At 43.1% G+C, this 18997-nt stretch overlaps 2 protein-coding genes and 1 long non-coding RNA gene across 8 annotated transcripts in view; 1 reads left to right on the top strand and 2 right to left on the bottom strand.

The window, feature by feature from the left end:
- PTPN1 (protein tyrosine phosphatase non-receptor type 1) overlaps window positions 1-10860 on the top strand; it is a 45940-nt gene extending 35080 nt beyond the window's left edge. For both annotated transcript variants that reach the window (XM_037401596.1, XM_037401597.1), the window contains 5 exons: window positions 654-791; window positions 2494-2703; window positions 3400-3561; window positions 4219-4454; window positions 7207-10860. In XM_037401596.1, the coding sequence (XP_037257493.1) occupies window positions 654-791; window positions 2494-2703; window positions 3400-3561; window positions 4219-4454; window positions 7207-7414 (954 nt within the window). In that variant the 3' untranslated portion in view covers window positions 7415-10860. The remainder of the gene's footprint in view (window positions 1-653; window positions 792-2493; window positions 2704-3399; window positions 3562-4218; window positions 4455-7206) is intronic.
- LOC119154260 lies at window positions 1311-2487 on the bottom strand. Its single transcript, XR_005106412.1, has 2 exons — window positions 2054-2487; window positions 1311-1646 (listed from the first exon to the last, which is right to left on the bottom strand). It is a non-coding gene; the product is annotated as an uncharacterized LOC119154260 (long non-coding RNA).
- Window positions 10861-12409: 1549 nt separating the features above from the next.
- The window catches only part of RIPOR3 (RIPOR family member 3), a 53974-nt gene continuing 47386 nt past the window's right edge, over window positions 12410-18997 (bottom strand). For all 5 annotated transcript variants that reach the window (XM_037401594.1, XM_037401591.1, XM_037401592.1 and 2 more), the window contains 7 exons: window positions 18686-18794; window positions 17320-17481; window positions 16997-17155; window positions 15666-15868; window positions 15302-15385; window positions 14355-14445; window positions 12410-13238 (listed from right to left, as the gene is read on the bottom strand). In XM_037401594.1, coding sequence (XP_037257491.1) covers window positions 13138-13238; window positions 14355-14445; window positions 15302-15385; window positions 15666-15868; window positions 16997-17155; window positions 17320-17481; window positions 18686-18794 — 909 coding nt within the window. In that variant the 3' untranslated portion in view covers window positions 12410-13137. The remainder of the gene's footprint in view (window positions 13239-14354; window positions 14446-15301; window positions 15386-15665; window positions 15869-16996; window positions 17156-17319; window positions 17482-18685; window positions 18795-18997) is intronic.

The following is an 18997-nucleotide window of genomic DNA, read 5'->3' as shown; positions in this document are numbered from 1 at the left end:
CAAAATGATCTCACTGCTATTTTTATTTTTGTGGTGAGAGAATGGAGTAACCCAAAATCTCATCTGATGTTACACTTGAAAATTAGCGGTGTTGTAACTCTCTGTGTGTAGCTTATTCGTAGAATTCATAATGCTTTTTCACAGTATGTTCTGCTCTTGTTAACAGCTATCTCTTCTTTTGAATTTTAAATATTTGACACGAGGATAATAAATGCAGAGTAGACTAAAATTCAGATTTTGGCAGAGTGTTGTGAGAGCTTTTTAGACAGTTATTAGATTTGTTTGTTTGCTTGTTCCAACACAACCTAAAATAAATAATGGTTTTGGTGATTTTTATTAGATTCCATAGCTTCACACTTTTTCAGCTTACACGTAGAAGAAAGAGCTCTACCTAAACAAACTTATCCTCAATCCTTATGTACTTTCATGAGTTCAGTCAGGTTCAAAATCATTTGACTTGTACAAAAGATTTAATGGAGATGTAGTTCTGCAACATAAAGGAAGACTGAAATTCTTCACACTAGAATTGTCCTGCTTATAATGAAAGCAGATGAAGAAATTGTCTCATAAGAAAATGTTGTATTTAAGAATTTTTATTCCGTGTCTTTTATACAAAAATAAATGACATATAAATGTCTTCTATTTGTTTTTAGGTAAAGTGTGCACAGTACTGGCCACGGAAGGAGGAGAAAGAAATGTTTTTTGAAGATACAAATTTGAAACTAACATTGGTATCTGAAGATATAAAATCATATTACACAGTACGACAGCTGGAATTGGAAAACCTTACAGTAAGTACAGAAACTAGTACCGATCAGATTCTTCGGTCTCCCTGAGGTGAGATTCACCTCCTCATCAACAAGCTCTTGAAAAAATGATCATAAACTACAGCAGATTTTGTCCTGAAACTGGTGATTCTGCATGAGATTGTTGTTCAGCCCCTGGTTTGTGTGTGTGGTAGTGACTCTTCAATATTTATGAAACCTATCTGGGGAAACTACAGTTGTTTTCATATCTCAGCCATACACCGGGTGAGAAGGTTAACTTCCCACTTTCAGGGAACCCTTTATAAAATCATTTAGCAGATGTTCTGGTGATTTTGTGTTATAGCTGAAATAATTGCTCTTCCTGTCACTTAAGCTACCTGTTGGCTTGTGTCTTGTTCCAAGGTTTATTTTTAAGTTCTGGCTTAAACCTTCAGGTTTTGCATTGATAGCCTTCATCAGAAAGGAAGAATGTTTAGCCCTGGTCCTACAATGAGCTGTATGGAACTTGGTGCAAGGATCAGGCCACTAGCTTTAAGAGAAATCACTTTCTTCTTTCCGCTTTTCTACTTTCTTCTTTCCTCTTGTTCATAATACCAATATAAAAGGAAGTATACGTGCTGTTTCCCACTTACTCTTTGACACTGCCCTGTATTAAAGCGGTGAAAGCTAATCTTGTGGGGACTGGTTAAGGAAGAAGACCATCAACTTTCACTGAATGCAGGTCATTGAAGGCAGTGTCCGAGGTGCTTGACGGTGCTGAGCGAGGTGTGTGTGTAGTGACATGCTAGCCTGAGTTCTGTTCTGTCCTGGTACTGCTCGCTGCTGGAAGACCCGGTTATTCCGTCACTCCTTTGTTAGCATCTTGCATGCTTCATCCTGCTAGGAGACGTGAGAGAGCAGATAAGGATTTGCCTAAATTATGCCTGAGTAAGAATTTAGTTGATGTAGTTTGTGGTGTGTATTAACGGTGATGTCTGCCATAGCCATGCTTGGCTGTAGCTCGGTGTTCTGGGAGGGTATGAGCACCAGTGGTTCAGTCGTCTTGGAAGAATGTTTTCAGGTTTGGAACAAACCTGTAAAGGAACAGCTGTGATAGCAGAAGGGCTTTGTCTGCAGAAAGAATAAAGGGCTTCTATAACTTGAGGTACTTCATTTTGAGAAATCTTTAAATGATACTCTGTCACGAGAAACTGGAAGGCAGTAGTGCCAGCTATCTTGTGGCAATACAAGCATTTGAACTGTACTGAAAGAACTAAACCATGTTATAAATAAGTAAATTTACTTACCCAGTTTCCTTTGCTCAAATGGAGACATTCACAGCAAGAGATAATTATTTGTAATTAGTTTCTTAGCCTTGCATCTATAAATGCTCCATCAGACTGGTGGAAGTTTGTCATTTGAATTCGAGTCAGCTGTTCTGAGGGTGTTCTGGAAGCGGGGTAGTCTGAGTAGCATACGAAGCCAAGCAGGCACATGCTTCCATTCCATGTAAGTCAGAGTTATTTTCAAGCTAAATTTTTTCCAAAGGCACAAATCTTAAATTGACCTAAAGGTAAAAACGTCTGATGTCTAAAGCTCTATGTCTGAATATCTAAGGGACTGTTTGCTAGGCAAATGAACCAGGAATTGCATTTGCTGATGAGAACGCTGTTGTAGGCAACTGCAGTTTGAATACTTCTGGCTCACGCATCCAGGCTAAAAGGCTTCCTAAATACTGGTTTTACAGACACAGGAAACTAGAGAGATTCTGCACTTTCATTATACGACGTGGCCTGACTTTGGCGTCCCGGAGTCACCTGCTTCGTTCCTCAATTTCCTGTTCAAAGTGAGAGAGTCCGGCTCGCTTAACCCTGAGCACGGGCCCGTCGTGGTGCACTGCAGCGCAGGAATCGGGAGATCGGGAACTTTTTGTTTGGTTGATACATGTCTTCTACTGGTAAGAACTACGTGTTCTAGGTGATACGCTATTTCTGTAGAGTTACTTCGAGGAATGGTTTGTTGCAGGCTTACAAAGAGCTGCGGTATGTTCTGGGAGGTATTGTTGCATGCTATGTCCCATTATCTTACTCACATTCTGGTTTGGGAGTGTATTCCAAGGCAGATCTTGTTCTTAACTGGCCATTTGGAGCCTGGGGAAGAAAAGTCTCTAGTTTTTAGTGATTTGCAAAGACAGGCTTTGCCCTCCTGGTGAAGAAGAAAACCACTACATGTCTGCTAAGTAACAGTATGAACTGTCCTGAAACAATGCAAAATAAATCTAATGTGTCTCCTTTTACAGAGTCGTCTTTGCCTGTAGGCAGGAGGAAATTGTCCTGACTTTAACATAAAACTGGAGTTCCCTTGGCTTTGTCCTGTCACTGCGTGAGAGCAATTAATACGAAGATGTCAGGCCTAGGTTAAAATGTCCTAATTAGATTTTTCAAAACAAAAAAGAGGGGGAAAACATACAACATATTGGAGTCCTAGTGTATTTTGCCCTCTGTCTTTAAATTAGAGACCAGATAAATAGCTGCTGATATCATTTTTTTATTAATTCTGTAACATGGAGGGTGGTCTGAAGGTCCTACTACCAAATGAGTCGTTGCAGTGAATCTCATCAGAGCATAAAGCATGTTTCAACTTTTATCTTCAGATGGACAAACGGAAAGATCCTTCTTCTGTGGACGTGAAACAGGTTCTCCTAGAAATGAGGAAGTACCGGATGGGACTCATACAGACAGCAGACCAGCTCCGTTTCTCCTACTTAGCTGTTATTGAAGGGGCAAAATTCATTATGGGAGACGCGTCAGTGCAAGTGAGCGCTATTGACTGCACAGCCCAATGCAGTGCGCCGCAGCTCTGCGGTAACTGTAACAGATCTGGGGGGTGAACAGAATAGAAAGGAATTTCAAATTCTGTGCTTGCCTCAGCTTCAATATGTTTTTATATTATGGGGTACTTAGAGTGTCATGACCTAAAGTTTTGTATCCAAGAACCTTCAAAAAAGTCCCTGTGGTATGTAGCAGGTGGCCCGGTGTACTTACCAGTGCTGTAACTGGGATGTAGACTGGCTGCATCGGCCTTGTCTTTCCTTTCAGATAATAAAAACTCTCTCTCTAGCGTGCCAGAAGTTTTAAGTATTGTGATTGAATCCTATCAGTTTATTTTATTGTAAGCAGAACTCTAGCAGCACAGATATTATTTTGTAGTATTTAAATTTTCCAGAAGTAAGATTAAAATTCCTTGCATTTCTAGCTGTTGTCTTCTGTGTACTGGATGTAGCTTAGGTTTGGAATGCTTGTGTCTCTTTTCTTCTTTCCCTTTTTTTCAATGCAAACGAACAGCCATTCTAAGAATAAATGAAAAGGTGGAGTATAAAGACCCTGCTGTGTTAAAGTTAAAAGTTATAGTAGGAGATAAACTCCATAAAAGAAATGGAGAAAAGCTTAATCGGGCTTTTCCTTCCCTGAAGGAGCAGTGGAAAGAGCTCTCCAATGAGGACCTGGACCCACCACCTGAACACACCCCACCGCCTCCCAGACCGCCAAAGCGAACCTCAGAAATGCATAATGGAAGGATGCACGAACACACGGAATTCTTTCCTAAACATCAAGTAGTAGAGGAAGAGATTAGATGTTCGGTCAGCACTGTGGAAGAGATGGTTCCAGATGGCAGAGCTCATTCATCTGTGCCACTGGTTACAGACAGGTAATTCATTTAGTTTCCCCCTTTTAACTGTCCCAAGAAGACCGGCCGGTTGGCTTACAGCGGTGAGAGGGTGTAGGACGTTTGCTCATGGATGGCATTTCATACAGAAGGGCCTGCACCGTCCTTGATTGAGGTAGTATAACAGTAGTTCCAACCCCAGACCTTTTCAGTAAAGGGCTTATGCTCATGTTCGTTTAACTTCGCGCACGAGCTAGGGCCTCTTGCGGGACCCTGCTAGTGTAAAAGAAAGTGACAGCATAATGAGGTGGTTTAGTAATGCAGTGGTTTAGTCTTGATTTACATGCAGCATATGATAAGTTACAGAGGAGCTCTTTCACTACTTTAAGGTATTAGTCATGTAGCTGAAAACTAAGCTGACTAGCTTTAGCCACACTTGGAAATGTGAAATTAATTGCAAGCAAAGCTTCTTCTGATGAAAGGAGTAGAGGGGACTCGTGAACGGAGAACTTTCCTACCTGTCATTGTAAGCCAAGCTGTAGGGACTGATCAGTGTGCAAACCACTGTGTGCGAGGGGCGGAAGCGCAGCGAGGCCGAGGATCCTGCCTGCGTACCTGCCAGGTGTCCCTCCTCACCCGGCAGTGCCACGTTGCTGCCTGAAAGCAGCATGCCATGGTGATGCTGCCCCTCTGCGTGTCAGCTGGTTTTATTCAGAATACCGCGTGAATGCCCCACAGAACAAAAAAAAAAATTAAAAAAAAAAAATTAAAAGGATAAAAATAAAACCCCCTACACCCACCAGGGATGATCAAGGGAAAGTTTAATGTTCCCCCACTAGATGGTCTCCTAGCAAGACATACTCAGCTTCCCACTGGAATACTGGGATAAAATATCAAGTTTTAGTATTGTCCGCAGGACCAGAGCCTTTGCACAGAGGCAGCTGACAGGCTTGATGTATTTCATTTAGCTGAACCAGTGGGCGAGTGTGTGGCTCTGGGAACTGGACATTAGTGAGATGTGTTTCCAGTAGCCTCTCTTCAAAATAAACCTCTTAATTTCCCGAGGCAGAGAGGATGAGACCGTGAGCTGAACCTGTTGCCTCCCTCCCAGTTCTGCTGGAGGCAAGAAGATAAAATACAAGTGTTTCCCTGCTCAAGGTGAAGTGGTGTTTTGATCAGGATTTTTCTTAATTCATCGGAGAGATTCTGGAAGTAAAATACTCAAATTCCAAACATCTTTACTGAAAAAAAAAAAATAATAATTTTGGAAATAGGAATAGACAGGATGGAGGCTTAGCTACAGAAGAAGGAAATATTGCAATGATAGCACCTCCCTCTTTCTTCCCTTGGTGACAACATAGTTCTGTTACCAGAACATTCGCCTGGGGTGTGAGATGCCAGTTAATGCTTTCCACACCTAATGAAGAGTAAGGATTTCAAGCTGGTGTCTTGTGTCGTCTCATTAGCTGTATAAATCTGAATTTCTCAGTGAACAAATGATTTCTTGGAAATACTTTACACAGTTTAGTGTGAATGAACGTAAGACATGTCCAGCTCTAAAGAGCTCAGATTAATTTCATTTACTATAGTCCCTTGCCTGAGGTTAGAGTTGAGTCATCCTCTGGAACTGCCTGTCTGTCTGCATTGATTGTAGAGGCTGGCTTGGACTAGACACGTATCTTTTACCTTGCTGAAGTTAAATCCTACATGATGCGATGTCTCAGGCATACTAGGAAGGGCCAGGGTTTGCATCCTGAGCTCCCTCATTCTGTACCGGTACTGTTGCTGCAGGATCAGACCTCCTTTGTGATAATTGCTCACATCCTCGTGTCTGGAACAGTGAGTCTAGAAGGGGACAAGGTGAAACTTGCTGAGCAGGAGGGGAAAGGAATAGAGAGAAGCAGCCTCATGTGAAAGGATGAGGGATGGTGTGAGGCTGGAGGAAACAGAGGGGTAGGAAATGGACATGGTGCTGGCAGAGATGAGGGAAGAAGAAGTCTTAAGCATGTTTATTTCCCTGCCCAGATATTCTAGTGCCTGGGGTGGAAGATTCCTGAATTCTTCTGTACTTAAGCTGTCAGCAGGTGTCAAGCAAATCCCCCTGCAAAGCATCTCCGTGCTGGTTACCGCCTCGCTGGTCTCACAGCACGATGCTGCTCTGCTTTCTAAATTCAGCCGGAAGAAGCACAGTCGATAGAAAAGTTCCTGCCAGTTAAGAAGCCTCTTTGGGTGTTGGCGTACTGCCGACGGGAGGGAGGCCTAGTATCTAGAAACAAAACCGTCTTAAAAAGAGTATGAAAGGTGAGGAGAGCTTCGGTTCCGTCATTAAAAGCTATTGCAATGTATTTGGCCGCTCTTCCGAAGTTATGGCTGCACAAGCAACCACAGCTCCATCGCTGAGCGCGAGCTTGATTTTTGCACCGTGATGTTCTCCTGACCTGGACGTAGGTTTGGTCTGTGCTGGTTCACTGCCTGTCTCAGTGTAGGTGGCAGATCCGTGATGAGCAGTGGAAGCAGGTGGTGTTTAAAACGAAGTCAGCTTATTCTTTAAAGGGTACAAAATACTCCCGAGCATGGCTTTTGATGAGAAGTACTCTTCTAAACCTGTAATCTAATAGCCAAAACTGTAATAATTAGCGATAGGCTTTGGTTTGTCATTTGCTACAGCTCCTGATAGCGAGAGCTTTCCAGCTTTGTGGTGGTCAGTGGGTGAGGCCGTGCTCTTGCAGAGCCTGCACGGCTTCTCTCCTACATGGAGAATCCAGTATTGAATATTTATTTCTTTGCCCTGAAGCACTAGTCAAGACACTGAAATTCGGAGGAGAACTGTTGGTGAAAACCTGCGTCTCTCGCCCCACAAAGAAGAGTCGATGAAGTCTGAAAACTCCGAAGAGGATGATGAGAACATGATGACAACTTGGAAGCCATTTCTAGTGAATATTTGCATGTTCACTTTCCTCACAGCCGGAGCTTATCTCTGTTACAGGGTGTGTTTTCATTGATGGACGTGCCAACAAGATCGACCCTGCAGGAAACACCAACGATTTGATCGGTTTGTAATAAGCTTCTCTGAAAGCGAGCTAACTGGGGCACGTGAGCCTCCTCTCAGTGGAGGTAGATCTTAGGTTGAAAGGCCAGAACTTTGGGTAGGGCTTCAAGAGAGAATTGATGCACTAGGGTTTTATCTAGCCCTGTGGTCCCAAGAACATAATATTCTAATCTCAGGGCCTTAAAATATTCAGGAGTAAGCAGAGAAAATGCCAAATAGTCTGGGGTTGGTTTTTTTTCTTTTTTTTTTTTTTTTTAAACTGAATAATAGAATTGCAACACATTGTTGTTTTTAGCCTTTTTTAAAAAGCCAGTTCTTTTTCTTTTGTGTTTCAGAAAAACTAGGCACAAGTGAAACTTGCTTGTACTCTCCAAGTGTTATAACCAAATAACATGACTTATATTGACGAGTTCCCAAAAAACAAAAAAGAAACCCACATACCTGAAGAATGTAAACTTTTTGGAAGGGGAGGGTGTTGGGGGCTGGGTGTTTGTGGTTGGGTTTTTGTTTTGGTTTGGTTTTTTTTTTTAACTTGCTTCATCATTAAAGACTGAGTTGTGGGCAGTGCCTGTGGTATTGATATATTTAATCTTGGCATAACTGTTCTTAAAGAGCTTATTGTTTTACATGTGTTTATAGAAACAGGCTTCTGCGTTTGCTCAGGGTATCCCAACATGTCAAGCTCTTTTTTGGTTTGTTTTTTTTCCCCTTTTCTTACTATTTTTTTTTTTTTTTTTTTTTTTTTAGTAAATGTATCTCCTCATTGACTTTTGTTGCACTCTACTTGCACATATGCCTATTTACATTGCACCATCCTTTGTAAAGTTATTTTTACTTTTATATTCTGGGTTAGGAGAGGTTGACATGAGGGAAACTGGAAGGGGAAATTCAACCAAAACATGTCCACCAGCATTTTGCAGCTGCGCAGTTGGCATTTAGAAGGACCAGTTCTTAAACCTCATCATTTGGAATGTAAAATGCAGTTTCACTCTACATCTGCTCCATAAGGAACAGCGTGCTTCCTGCAAGGGCCGGGGAGGTAACGTACTCGGAGGCATTGCAGGCGATGAACAGGAAAGCATTTCAATAAATCCAGAGCAATTAATGCTGTGGCAGCTTCCTTAAGACGTAAAAAGTTCGACAGAAGACATATTGGTCTGTGAACGTATCGGTTGGCTTATGGTGCAAGCGTTCGAGTGTTCTGCTTTTTTTAAAGCAAGGATTTTAAATACTGGCTTTAGTTTGGCTCGAAGATGTGCTCTTCGGTGATGAGCGCGCGTGGCGGTGCGAGGGGGTGAGCCTTGCGCCTCTGCGGACGGGGGTGTTGCTACCCCGGCGTAAGCCCAGCGAGGCGGGTGGGTTGGGGCTGCGCTGCGTCTGCGTCGCTTTGCTCAGTTGGCGGGTCTGTGCCGCAGGCCCAGGACTTGAATTAATGTAAAGTGCTTGTAAATAAGGATTTGGGTGCATTGGTAGAACTGTGACTGGAAGCCGGCATTGCGCGAAATGGGCGTAGGCAATGCTGGTCCTCTTGTTAGTACCAAATTATTATGGCTTAAGCAGTAACAGCAAAAAGTTTTTGCTCATGTCATGGCACAGAGGACAGGAGTGAACTCGCTACAGCCAAGCCGTAGTGACGGACAGTAAACCATGACAGCTGATTTGCAACAGTGTTACTACTCTGTTCTTTTTTTTATTTTTAAAGTCTTCTTAGATTTATAGCACTTAACCACCATTCTCAGTGCAAACATCGCTATGGAATATCCTACGTAAGTCGCTCTCCACTCCATATTTATTTTTGCAAAGCTGGCTCTAGGTGTAGCTCTTTTCCTTCAGTGAGTAAGTTGGTGAATGGGGGGGCAGGGGGGCGGGGCGGGAGTTATTTCTATTTTGTGTTTTGTTAAGCTTGCATCAAGGGCTTCTCAAAAGTACAATAATAAATCCTCAGGTAGTACTGGGAGTCAATCCTTTACCTGTGAGACTGTTGCTCAGACCAGTACTTGAAAGGAGGAATGTTGTAATCAGTCAATACTTAGTTATATTATTGGAAACATGAAAAATGCGTATAGAAAATGGTAATATATAACAGCTCATCTGTGTATTTAAGATACATTATGTGATTGCTTTGTCCCCACTATTCTCTCCGACATCCGGTAGAATCTTCTTCGAAGGCAACATTTGTACCCCGTTTGTATGAAATTGCATGTAAAGTCTTCTAGTGTCCTGATTAAATACCACGTGCTTGAAAGGTGAAAGAACTTATATTTCTGCTTACTGATGTGCCCAAATTATATTTGCATGAACTGATCATTAAGTGGCTGTGGTTCAAAGGGTGTTGCTGAAAGTATCTGCGTTCAGCGATAGACTGATTAGGTGTTTATCAGATAACATGTACTCGCCTAATACTTGGCATGACTTCCTATTGACTTTCTGCGTACTCGGTGTAACCCGGTTGTTTAGCATGGTTCATTTCAGCTGAGTAAGTATAGTACAGACATTCCAGAGAGTTTAGTAAGCCCTATCCACACCTCACCTCTGGTCGCTTGAGGCAAGCAGTAGCTCACGGATTTCGGGGTGTGCTCTGCCCGCAGAGCTGTGCGGCAGGAGGCGGGGGAAGCCCCTGCTGCCAGGGCTCGGTAGCCGCTTTGACCTGCAGAAGCGCAGGCTCCTGAAGTGGTGGCCCGTGCGAAAACAAAGCAACAAAACCCACCTCTGTGCTGTTACCAAGAGAATATTTTAGAGTTTCAACCCGACGGGAAAACAAAGCATCCTTCCTTTGCATCCAGAATTCACTTGCAAATTATTCTAACAGGAGAAAGCTTCTGCAGATGATAAAAACGTTTTGAACATCCCCCTTTCCGCCCACGTGTTTTGCTAGTTCTTTAACCTGTTACAAATCCCGAACGTACACTGGCCGGGGATAGACAGTGGAATATCCCCCAAGCCCAGCGAGGTGTGTATAAGGCTTAGGATACTGAACTGTAAACATTTTTGTTTTGATGTCCTGTATATGTATGTAGTAGTTTGGGTGTGTATATACAGTAGCGTTTCAAAGTGGGTGTATTGGTTAACCTGTTCTTGGAAAATGGACAAACATCCATGTTAAACTTGTTAGAAAGTTAGTGAGCTGCTCTGCTATATGCCTTAAGCAAATATTTACTCATCAGGTCTTTCTTTTTTACAGATTGCCATAGAATAAACTTTTTTTAAAAAAAAAATATAAAAAAACAAAAAAGGTAAATGTTTTGGTATAATACATTTTCAGGTATTTCTTGTCTTTTGTGTAAGCCGCTACAAAGACCTCACAGGTTATAGTAAAATTGTACAGTTTTTCAATTTCCCATACAAGTTTTCAGTTCTCATTTTAGTTGTAACAATAAAATTCTTTTTTTAAAGAACATACATGAGAGTCTCACTGCTTCCCGTCTTTGCAGGGCTAGAGCCGCTGGCTCCTGCTCCGGACCGCGCTGCAGATCGGGGCTAGCAGGATAGTTGGTGGGGGTTGTAGAGGAAAGATTTAAGTGTTGCTGTAAGAACTTACTCATAGGTCAGAGCTGCAGTAAAAGAAAAGCGAAATGAGTGTCCCGTGTCTCTCTCCCCGGCACGTAAGATCTCCCTCCTCTGGTCTTTCACTTTAAACGTAACTTCACTAAAAGGTAACTACCTTGGCCCAGGAGTCAGAGCAGTAGATGAAAGGGGCAGGAACACTCCAGCACGAATGGTTTTTTGCAAGTGGGTTTCAGCTGTGCCTTAGCATGAAGCTGCCTGTGGTGGGGATGCGGTAGCGTTACCTGTTCGGTGCAGCAGCCGCGGCCATCACGTTTCCACAGGGCTTGGACTGAAGTACTGACCTTCTTGTTTCTGTTTTTACGGAAAGCAACGCATGGAGGAGAGGTGCTCGGAAAGAGAATTTTCAGTGGTTCCAGAAAGTGGTTATTAAAACAGCTGCGGTGAGTTTTCAGAAACCACCAGCACCGTGCTGCAGGGCTTTAAAGCCCAGCTCGGGCCACAAGCTGACTGGGCTGCCCTGTCCCTTACCAGCCACCAGCTGTTTCCCTTCCTGCCTGCCAGCGAAGCGGAAGAGCAGGGGAGAGAGGCCTGGGGAAGTAGAGAATTTACCAAAGCAGAACTTTTCCCCCCTGCTTTTAAAGAAATCTGTAAACTAAAAGCAGAGTTATAGCACACAGAAGCAGCCCATCACTGGTTTTTTTGCTGTAGAACGGCGTGACCCAACCGCCGTGGTCCTGCTGCTCCAAGCTCATTCGTGAGGACCAACGGTATGAGCACGCGGCGCGTTTCCCAAGGGAATGCAGAGAACAGTAGCTCAGCCGGCGCCAGCGGTACGAGCCCGGCCCTTTCCCAGCCAGAATCCCCAGCAGCGCGTGTCCCGGAGCTGCGTGTCAGGCAGCAGCTTCATCCCCCGCGGGGGGTTGTTGCCTTACACCTGCCGCAGGGCTACAAGCACAGACAGGACAAGGGGCAGTGGCACCAACTGCAACACAGGGAGTTCGATCGGACTATGGGGAAAAACTTCTTTACTCTGAGGGTGACGCAGCAGCGGGACAGGCTGCCCAGAGAGGCTGTGCAGTCTCCTTCTCTGGAGACATTCCAGACCCACCTGGATGTGATGGATGCTTTAGCAGGGGGCTGGGCTGGGTGGTCTCCACCGGGCCCTTCCAGCCCTGATTGTTCTGTGGTCCTGTATGAAGCACCTGCAGGAACTTGTCTCAAATGTTTTATTAGAATTTAAGAAAACAGTATGAAATCCAACAAATAAATACTGAATAGAAAAGTAATATATATATATATATATAAAAAAATATATACACACAAGCCCAACCCTTTCAAGTATTTTACCTGAAGCCGGGCTTCTCTTTGTGGCTACCCTTCACTACGTTAACTAAGTGTTGAGTGAGTAAGGAGCCTGACAAGGGGTGTATGATGATGATAAGTCTTGACCTATGACTAAATTAACAAATTTTAAGAAAAAACAAAAAAACCAAACCAACTTATAAAAGCCTGCACATGGCAAGTACAATATGTACCTTCCTGCTGTAAACTGCTCAGGATTTACGCTCAGTACGTATCCCTGTCAGTCCTCATGTGAACCTGCCCGAAGTTGCTGTGATTATGAGGAAAGTGGCCTTTGAAGCAACAAGCTTTCCTCCCGCAAGTGAGTTGTACAAGAAAAGGAAACCACCAAGCAATGCCGCTAGATATTTTTTTTTTTTCTGATGCATACGACAGTTGACGTAAATGATCTGCTGCCGGCTGGTTTCTAGGTGGACTGTTAGAGAGCGATTGTTTCTCTCCTCCTTGAGGAATTGCCAACTTCATAAAATACTTTATGGGAGAACAGATTATATCTGACTTACAGTTTGAGCAGGGGTTTTAACTCGAGGGGCAATCTGGGTCCATATTTAAGGGACCCCAGCTTTTGTTCATCCAGCACTTGGTATCTCATCACGTGCTAAGAGACAGCGAGAAAATGTATTCCAGTCTACTTTGTGTAGACGACAAACTGTCCCCCCTTTGGAAATAAACCTGTACTCTGTCAGGGTGCAGCATCTATAGAGCAGGGCATAAGTAAACCAGACACTGATAAAGAACAAAACAAAATCCTCGGGTACCCATGTGTAGCTGTGAGGACAATACGATTCAGCTCCTCCTATTCCACTGCTAAAATACGGTGATTTCAATTTCAGCCTCTTGTTGTACAGTTTCTCTTAATTCACAGCAAATTCGGTCCATTTTCTCAAAGGCTTGCCGTCCCTTTTCACCTATGGAGAGAGAGGAAATCTATCCCATGCTGAGGAAGAGAAAACAGAAACACCCTGGAAATGTAACACTCCCGAAATATTTCTGTTATGACCTTGTTCAGAACTAACAAGAACTCTCAGTAGTGACAAATGCATCTCTAATAGTTTTCCAAAAACTGCTTAGAAGCCACCGTGGAGAATCAGGCCTCCTCTGAACATTTCCACATGAGTAACGAGTTGGAGCATCGCAGGTGGAAAGCCTGTTCTGGAATACACGTGAGTCTGAGTGTTTCTGTGAGGCAAGGCTGGAGATCCCCAGAACTAAGCATGAATCAACGTGTTTTCAGGAAGATCAGGACCAGGAAGTTCCTGTCTCCCAGATAAACTGGGCATCCTCCACAGCAGCTGTGCACTGCAGATACTCAGCTAGGCCATTCCCCGTCACCCTCAGCAGAAGTACAAATACTGGCCAGTAGCAAACTGGAAACACTGACATTTCATTAGCAGGTCAGCTCCACTGTAGATCTACTGAATTCAGGTGAAGCAACAAGTAATTAACCAGTATAAATCCATTCTGTTCATCCTCTTTCCTCTCTGGTATTCAGAGTGGAACCATTTGAAGAAGAATAGGAACACCAAAATTAGAGTTAGTCAGGTTGCAGGTGGCTAGAAAAGATTACCAGACCCAAGAAGTCTCTTGTTGTTCTTACATATATCTTTAAATCGATTTAGCTAATCTCAGCACTAGAAGAGGTGTTACTGGGATCTGTCAGGTTCCAACGTCCTTTTTACGAAATCTAGAGGAGAAGACTCCCGATGCCAGCGCTATGACTAAGAAGTATTCCATCAGCACTGGCAGGTAAGTACTGAAAGCGCTGATACCTCGTAAAAAAGTCCAGCGCTTCTTAAAGCACTTTATCCTACAGGAATCTCCTTGGTCTGGATCTACAGACTTTAATGGGAGCTTTGGTTGTTACACACGAGACAAAGTTTATCTTAATGGTGTGAAATAGCTGCTTACAAAGTATTTCCACTGTCCTAGATGTGTTCAGGCTGAACTTCAGGCCTGTTCTCGTTCTCCACTATTTCACATTACTTTTTCAGAACCTCCGTGTTACAGTTGTACGAAGGACTTACCAAAGGACAGCATTGTTTCCCTGGCTGCGTTCCTGACTTCCTCTGTTTCAGATTGGCACAGCTGGGCAACCTGCTCAATACTCTCAACACCCTGTTTGAGAAGAAAAGTTTGCAACAGTAGCTTGTCAGCGAGTATTTTCATGAACATTTTTTGCAAGGTGGACACATACATACTTCCTCCCATCCCTTCTTCCACCTGAATTCTACTGTGACCTTTCTTTTCTCCCTCAATGTGTCAGCTTGCAGTTAATTTTTCTGAGCGTGACCTCACCTCTGCTACCTTCTGTCCTGGTTTAGGGCGTGAAGAAGTGTAGCAGTGCTAGGGTACAGGTCACTGCTGCAGTGCCATTGGATTAGCATAAACTAATCAGGACTTCCACTGAAAGACTTAATGCAGCTTGTTCAAGGGCAACAGTCGGTTTGCAAATCTGACAGGTTTGCAGAAACCGTACAATAACCCCTTGTGTGCAAACCAACTACTGGCTTGTGGCTGTTGGAAAGCTTGAAAGCTGTTCTGATAGTTTCTTAAAAGAGCAATGCAGATATTACTTTTATTTTCTGACTGTAATGAGCTATCGTTAAAAGAACTGATGTAACTTTAAATTTCTATAGTTAAAGCTTTAGAACTGCCTCCATATGTAGCTGACTATCGCTCATATTTCTGCACGCTAGATGTCCCCGAGTCAGACGGCGCCTGCTGTCCTTCACCACCAACGATGCCGCAGAAGTTCAAAGACACATCCTCTCTGCCGTGGGACCGCCTGCCAGAGCACACGGAGACACTCCAAGGTGCCTGCAGCTCCCTCTGCCTGCTGCCTTTTGAGTAATAACATCAATAGTATTCCAAAGTTTGGAAAAAGGAAGCTGAAAAAGTAACCCTACCAGCTTTAATTAAAAAAATAAAAAAAAAAAAAAAAAAGAGCCAGACACACACAGCAAATACTTACTCTGAGGTTTTTAAGAGCCAAACATGCAGCTTGCTGAAGCCTTGCATCGCAGTCAGCTAAAACATCAGTGTAAAAAAAGAGGGCCTGAATGAAAAAGATAAAAAGAAGAGAGGAAAGGCTTTATAAACTTAATAAGGTTTATAAGCATAATCAAGCACTCAAATTCAGACTGCCATAAGCACAGTTTTACCCATCTGAAACTGAATAAAAGACATAGACAACGCACTTGAATACTGATGTAGTTTAGGTTTGAATTGATAGATTAATGAAGTGTGGAGAAGACAATAGTGCTATTTTAGGATAAAACAAGTTCCGTGTATTTCACCGTCTATTCAAAAAAGCCAGTAAGAACTCTGGTCTTTACCTTTTCCCTAAAGTTCTTGTTTGCCGCTGCACGGGAGAGGCAGGATGTGGCTGCTTTGCTGACGCGGTGGTTGTCGTCTAATTGTAAAATCCCAAGCAGCCGTAAAGTCTGCGGCAGAGGCTGGAGTTTGTTCAGTCGCTTTCCTTTCAATTTTTTAAGGGTCTTCAGCCGTCCAGGGCATTGGAGCTCCTCAATGAGCATCGCTGCAAGCGAGAGGATTCAGCTTCACTAACTGACAAATTAAGACATTATGAAGAAAAAACAAGCTCCTCGCTAGCGCAGGCTCCTTTAGCCACGAGTAGTTAGTTATTCGCATGGCTAATAAGCAAGCCAAGCACAGCAGGAAGCAAATCGGGATGACTGCCCCTTTGACCATCCCGGCTTCTTTCCCTGTCATTGTTTCATTTCCTCCTGTGCCAAGACTGTCTGACAAACAGAGCAGAGATTATTAGTTCACAATATTATTTCACAGGGTGCAGCAAAGCCCTGGCCCTTTTTAGGACCCCGGTGCACTGCGTACAACACGCAGTGCAAAAGAACTCCTACACCTTTGGACGTTAGGAAAAGCAGTCTACTGCCTACAATATGGAAAACACAATCGTGGAAAATACTTTTAAAGATCCCTGAAAGACCTTGCTGTACTGGTCAAAGAGAAAACCCTTTATCTCTTGAAAAATAAGAAATGAGGCACCGGATTTACAGTTTCAATTTGAAGAATATTCCAGGTCTTTTTCACTGACAAGCAATGCATGTGTTCTTAGTTCCCCACCAGATGAGTCATCGGCATCAAAATAAGACTAAAGATGCAGCCAGTATCAGGACTATTTTTAAAACAATTCTTTTCGGATACAGATTAAGTTTTAAAGTACTTTCACATGATGGACTAGGCTTCAGCGAGACACCAGCTACCTCGTGCTAGAAAATGCACATTAGTAACCTCGGAAATTTTATTGCTATTACCTGTCTCTGATTACAGCTGCAACAGTCACACAAAGATAGAGACATTTACTCAGTCCTTAAATCCAGCTGTAGGTTGCTGCCAACTTACTTTCTTCTTTAAATTCGCAATATCACAGAACCCACTTTTTAGGGCACTTAAGATAAACCCATCCTTCACATTTCTGTTTTGTTTCTTCTACCTGGTTAAATATGGGAGTCAAGCATGTCTTTCCTCTTCTAATTAAAATTACATGGTCACAAGGGGAATTGAAATGGAAACAATTTTTCAGTGCAATGGTTGGGTTGAAGTACACCCTGAGTAGTAACCTGCAGAGCAACAGCCAGCTGCTGGTTTTGTCAGTTCAAGGGAAGGAGCCGAGCACTGCCATTACCTTCTTTAGCAAGTTTTCCCAAGTGTTTCTCCAGGCTGGTAATGTGGTGTTTCTCCAGGTAGCTATAAAATTGGAATAAAGTAACTGGTTCTGTTTGGAGGTACGGAGAGGAGAGCAACCCATCACAGGTGATGATCTGCTCCAGGAACCTCTGCAATACTGAAAGTAACACGGAAAAGAACAAATGAAAGAATGAAGGGTTGGTTAGATGTAAGCTGCTTAAAATGAGTAAGAGTTTTAGTTTATTTTTAAAATGTATAAGGACAATTTTTAGCCATGCAATAAGATTAGAGTGGCCTTGTGTTCAAGGAATGGATTGGTACCTGCTTCTAATTGACCCGGGTATTTTTCCTTCACTTTGAGCATCAACGTGTATTTCAGTGCATGACGGAATCTTTCTGCTGAAGCAAACAAGATGCTGCCAGGCTCTGCAAGATCACTCCAGATTTTCAGATAGTGCTTCTTCTTTTTAGTCTTCTGAATAACTGGAAAATAAAATAACCACATTTTAAAAAGTCAATGAGCTCTAGCAGATTATGGATTTTACATGAGAAATTAGGCAGCAGATGGCATATCTAGAGACGTGTCAGCATTAACTTGTATTTGCGTTAGATAGTTTTGTTCAAAGCTGGAGATTTGCTGCCAGTATTTTAACATCTGCAAGCATTGATTTCACCAAGCTTGGGTTGAGCTCCTAAACGAGCTTATTACAAGACCTGAATGAGATGCCTAGCAGCTCTTCTGCCTCTTGTTCATTTCATCCCAGCATCTGAGCCAAGTTTCAGAAGAACTTTCTGTGAGTTTAACTGTTTCCACTTCTATCAGCAAGAGATGTGCCATTTCCAAGCACTCTGGAGATCCTGTCTTACCTACCTTCATGAGTGGAGAACTCTGAACCTCAGCGCATAGGCTGAGCGGGCTTTCTTTCATCAAACACTTCAGAAGAGCACTTGAAGCAATACCCTGTGGCATCTCGCTGTCATTTCAACCCTATCATTTCTCACTCTTACCTACAAAGATGATGAACTTGTGTTCTGCATTTGGGACTCCTACACTTCCCTCATCACGTCGTACCCAAAGGCCCTTCAGAGCTTTGCTCCAGGGAACAGTTTATTTTCACCTCCTTCGGGATAAAATCTGTCAGCAAATGTTTCCAACTAGCGTTTGCATTCCTGCCGCTATATTTACCAAGATGAGAACAAAAGCCTTCAAAGTCTCCCATTGTGCCTTTATCATTTTGTCATATCCAACAGGCAATGGAAGAATTTAGTAGTGGGAAGGCCTGAGAAAGGGGAAAATTGCACACCAAACTCGTCTTGGCAAACTTGTACAGAATTTGGGCTGTTTGTTTACTAAGTAAAAGCACAGATATAAAAGAAGATTTTATTAAGGCTATTCTGCTGTTCTTTGACTGCAAACTCCATCTATTATATGCCTGTTTCTAAGACATACCAGTTCAGCTACTGTTTGAGACGAACGTCTTCAAATCTTTTCCTTCCTTGCAGGCGAAAAAACAAGCAAACAACAAGCCCTGGATTTTTTTCTAAGAATCTAGATATAAGAGCTGTTTTAATTACATGAATGTTTGTAAGAAATTTAGAATGAAACCCTGATATGCCTGGGGAAGCTCAAGCAGTTATCTGTACCTCTGAAATCCCCGGCATGCCTTGGAATAACGTAGTTACTCACTTTCTTCAACAGACATATCCAAGACATCCCGCAGGACTTGCGTCTGCTCCGACACTTCTTCCAAAATCCTCTCCTGGACAACCTGGGCTACATTTGGTGACCTCAGTTTCTGAAAAGAAATATGCTTATCTTAGTAGCTGAAACAAAGGCAGTATCAAGCTCAAGATGAACGAGGATTTGTTGCTGTGAGAAAGCACAGCAGCTGCTCTCAAAAGGCCTCTTTTCCCATCACCGCGTGGACAGGCCACTTCTGAGTCAAAACTGCCGAGCAGAACAGGATGTGTAAATCGCGTTATGCTGGGACAGCCTGTC

The sequence above is a fragment of the Falco rusticolus genome, chromosome 10, assembly GCF_015220075.1.
Source record: "Falco rusticolus isolate bFalRus1 chromosome 10, bFalRus1.pri, whole genome shotgun sequence".
In the NCBI taxonomy this organism is placed as follows: Eukaryota; Metazoa; Chordata; class Aves; order Falconiformes; family Falconidae; genus Falco; species Falco rusticolus.
The sequence above is the reverse complement of the archived record's forward strand: the minus strand, read 5'-3'. Positions and strand labels throughout refer to the sequence as shown.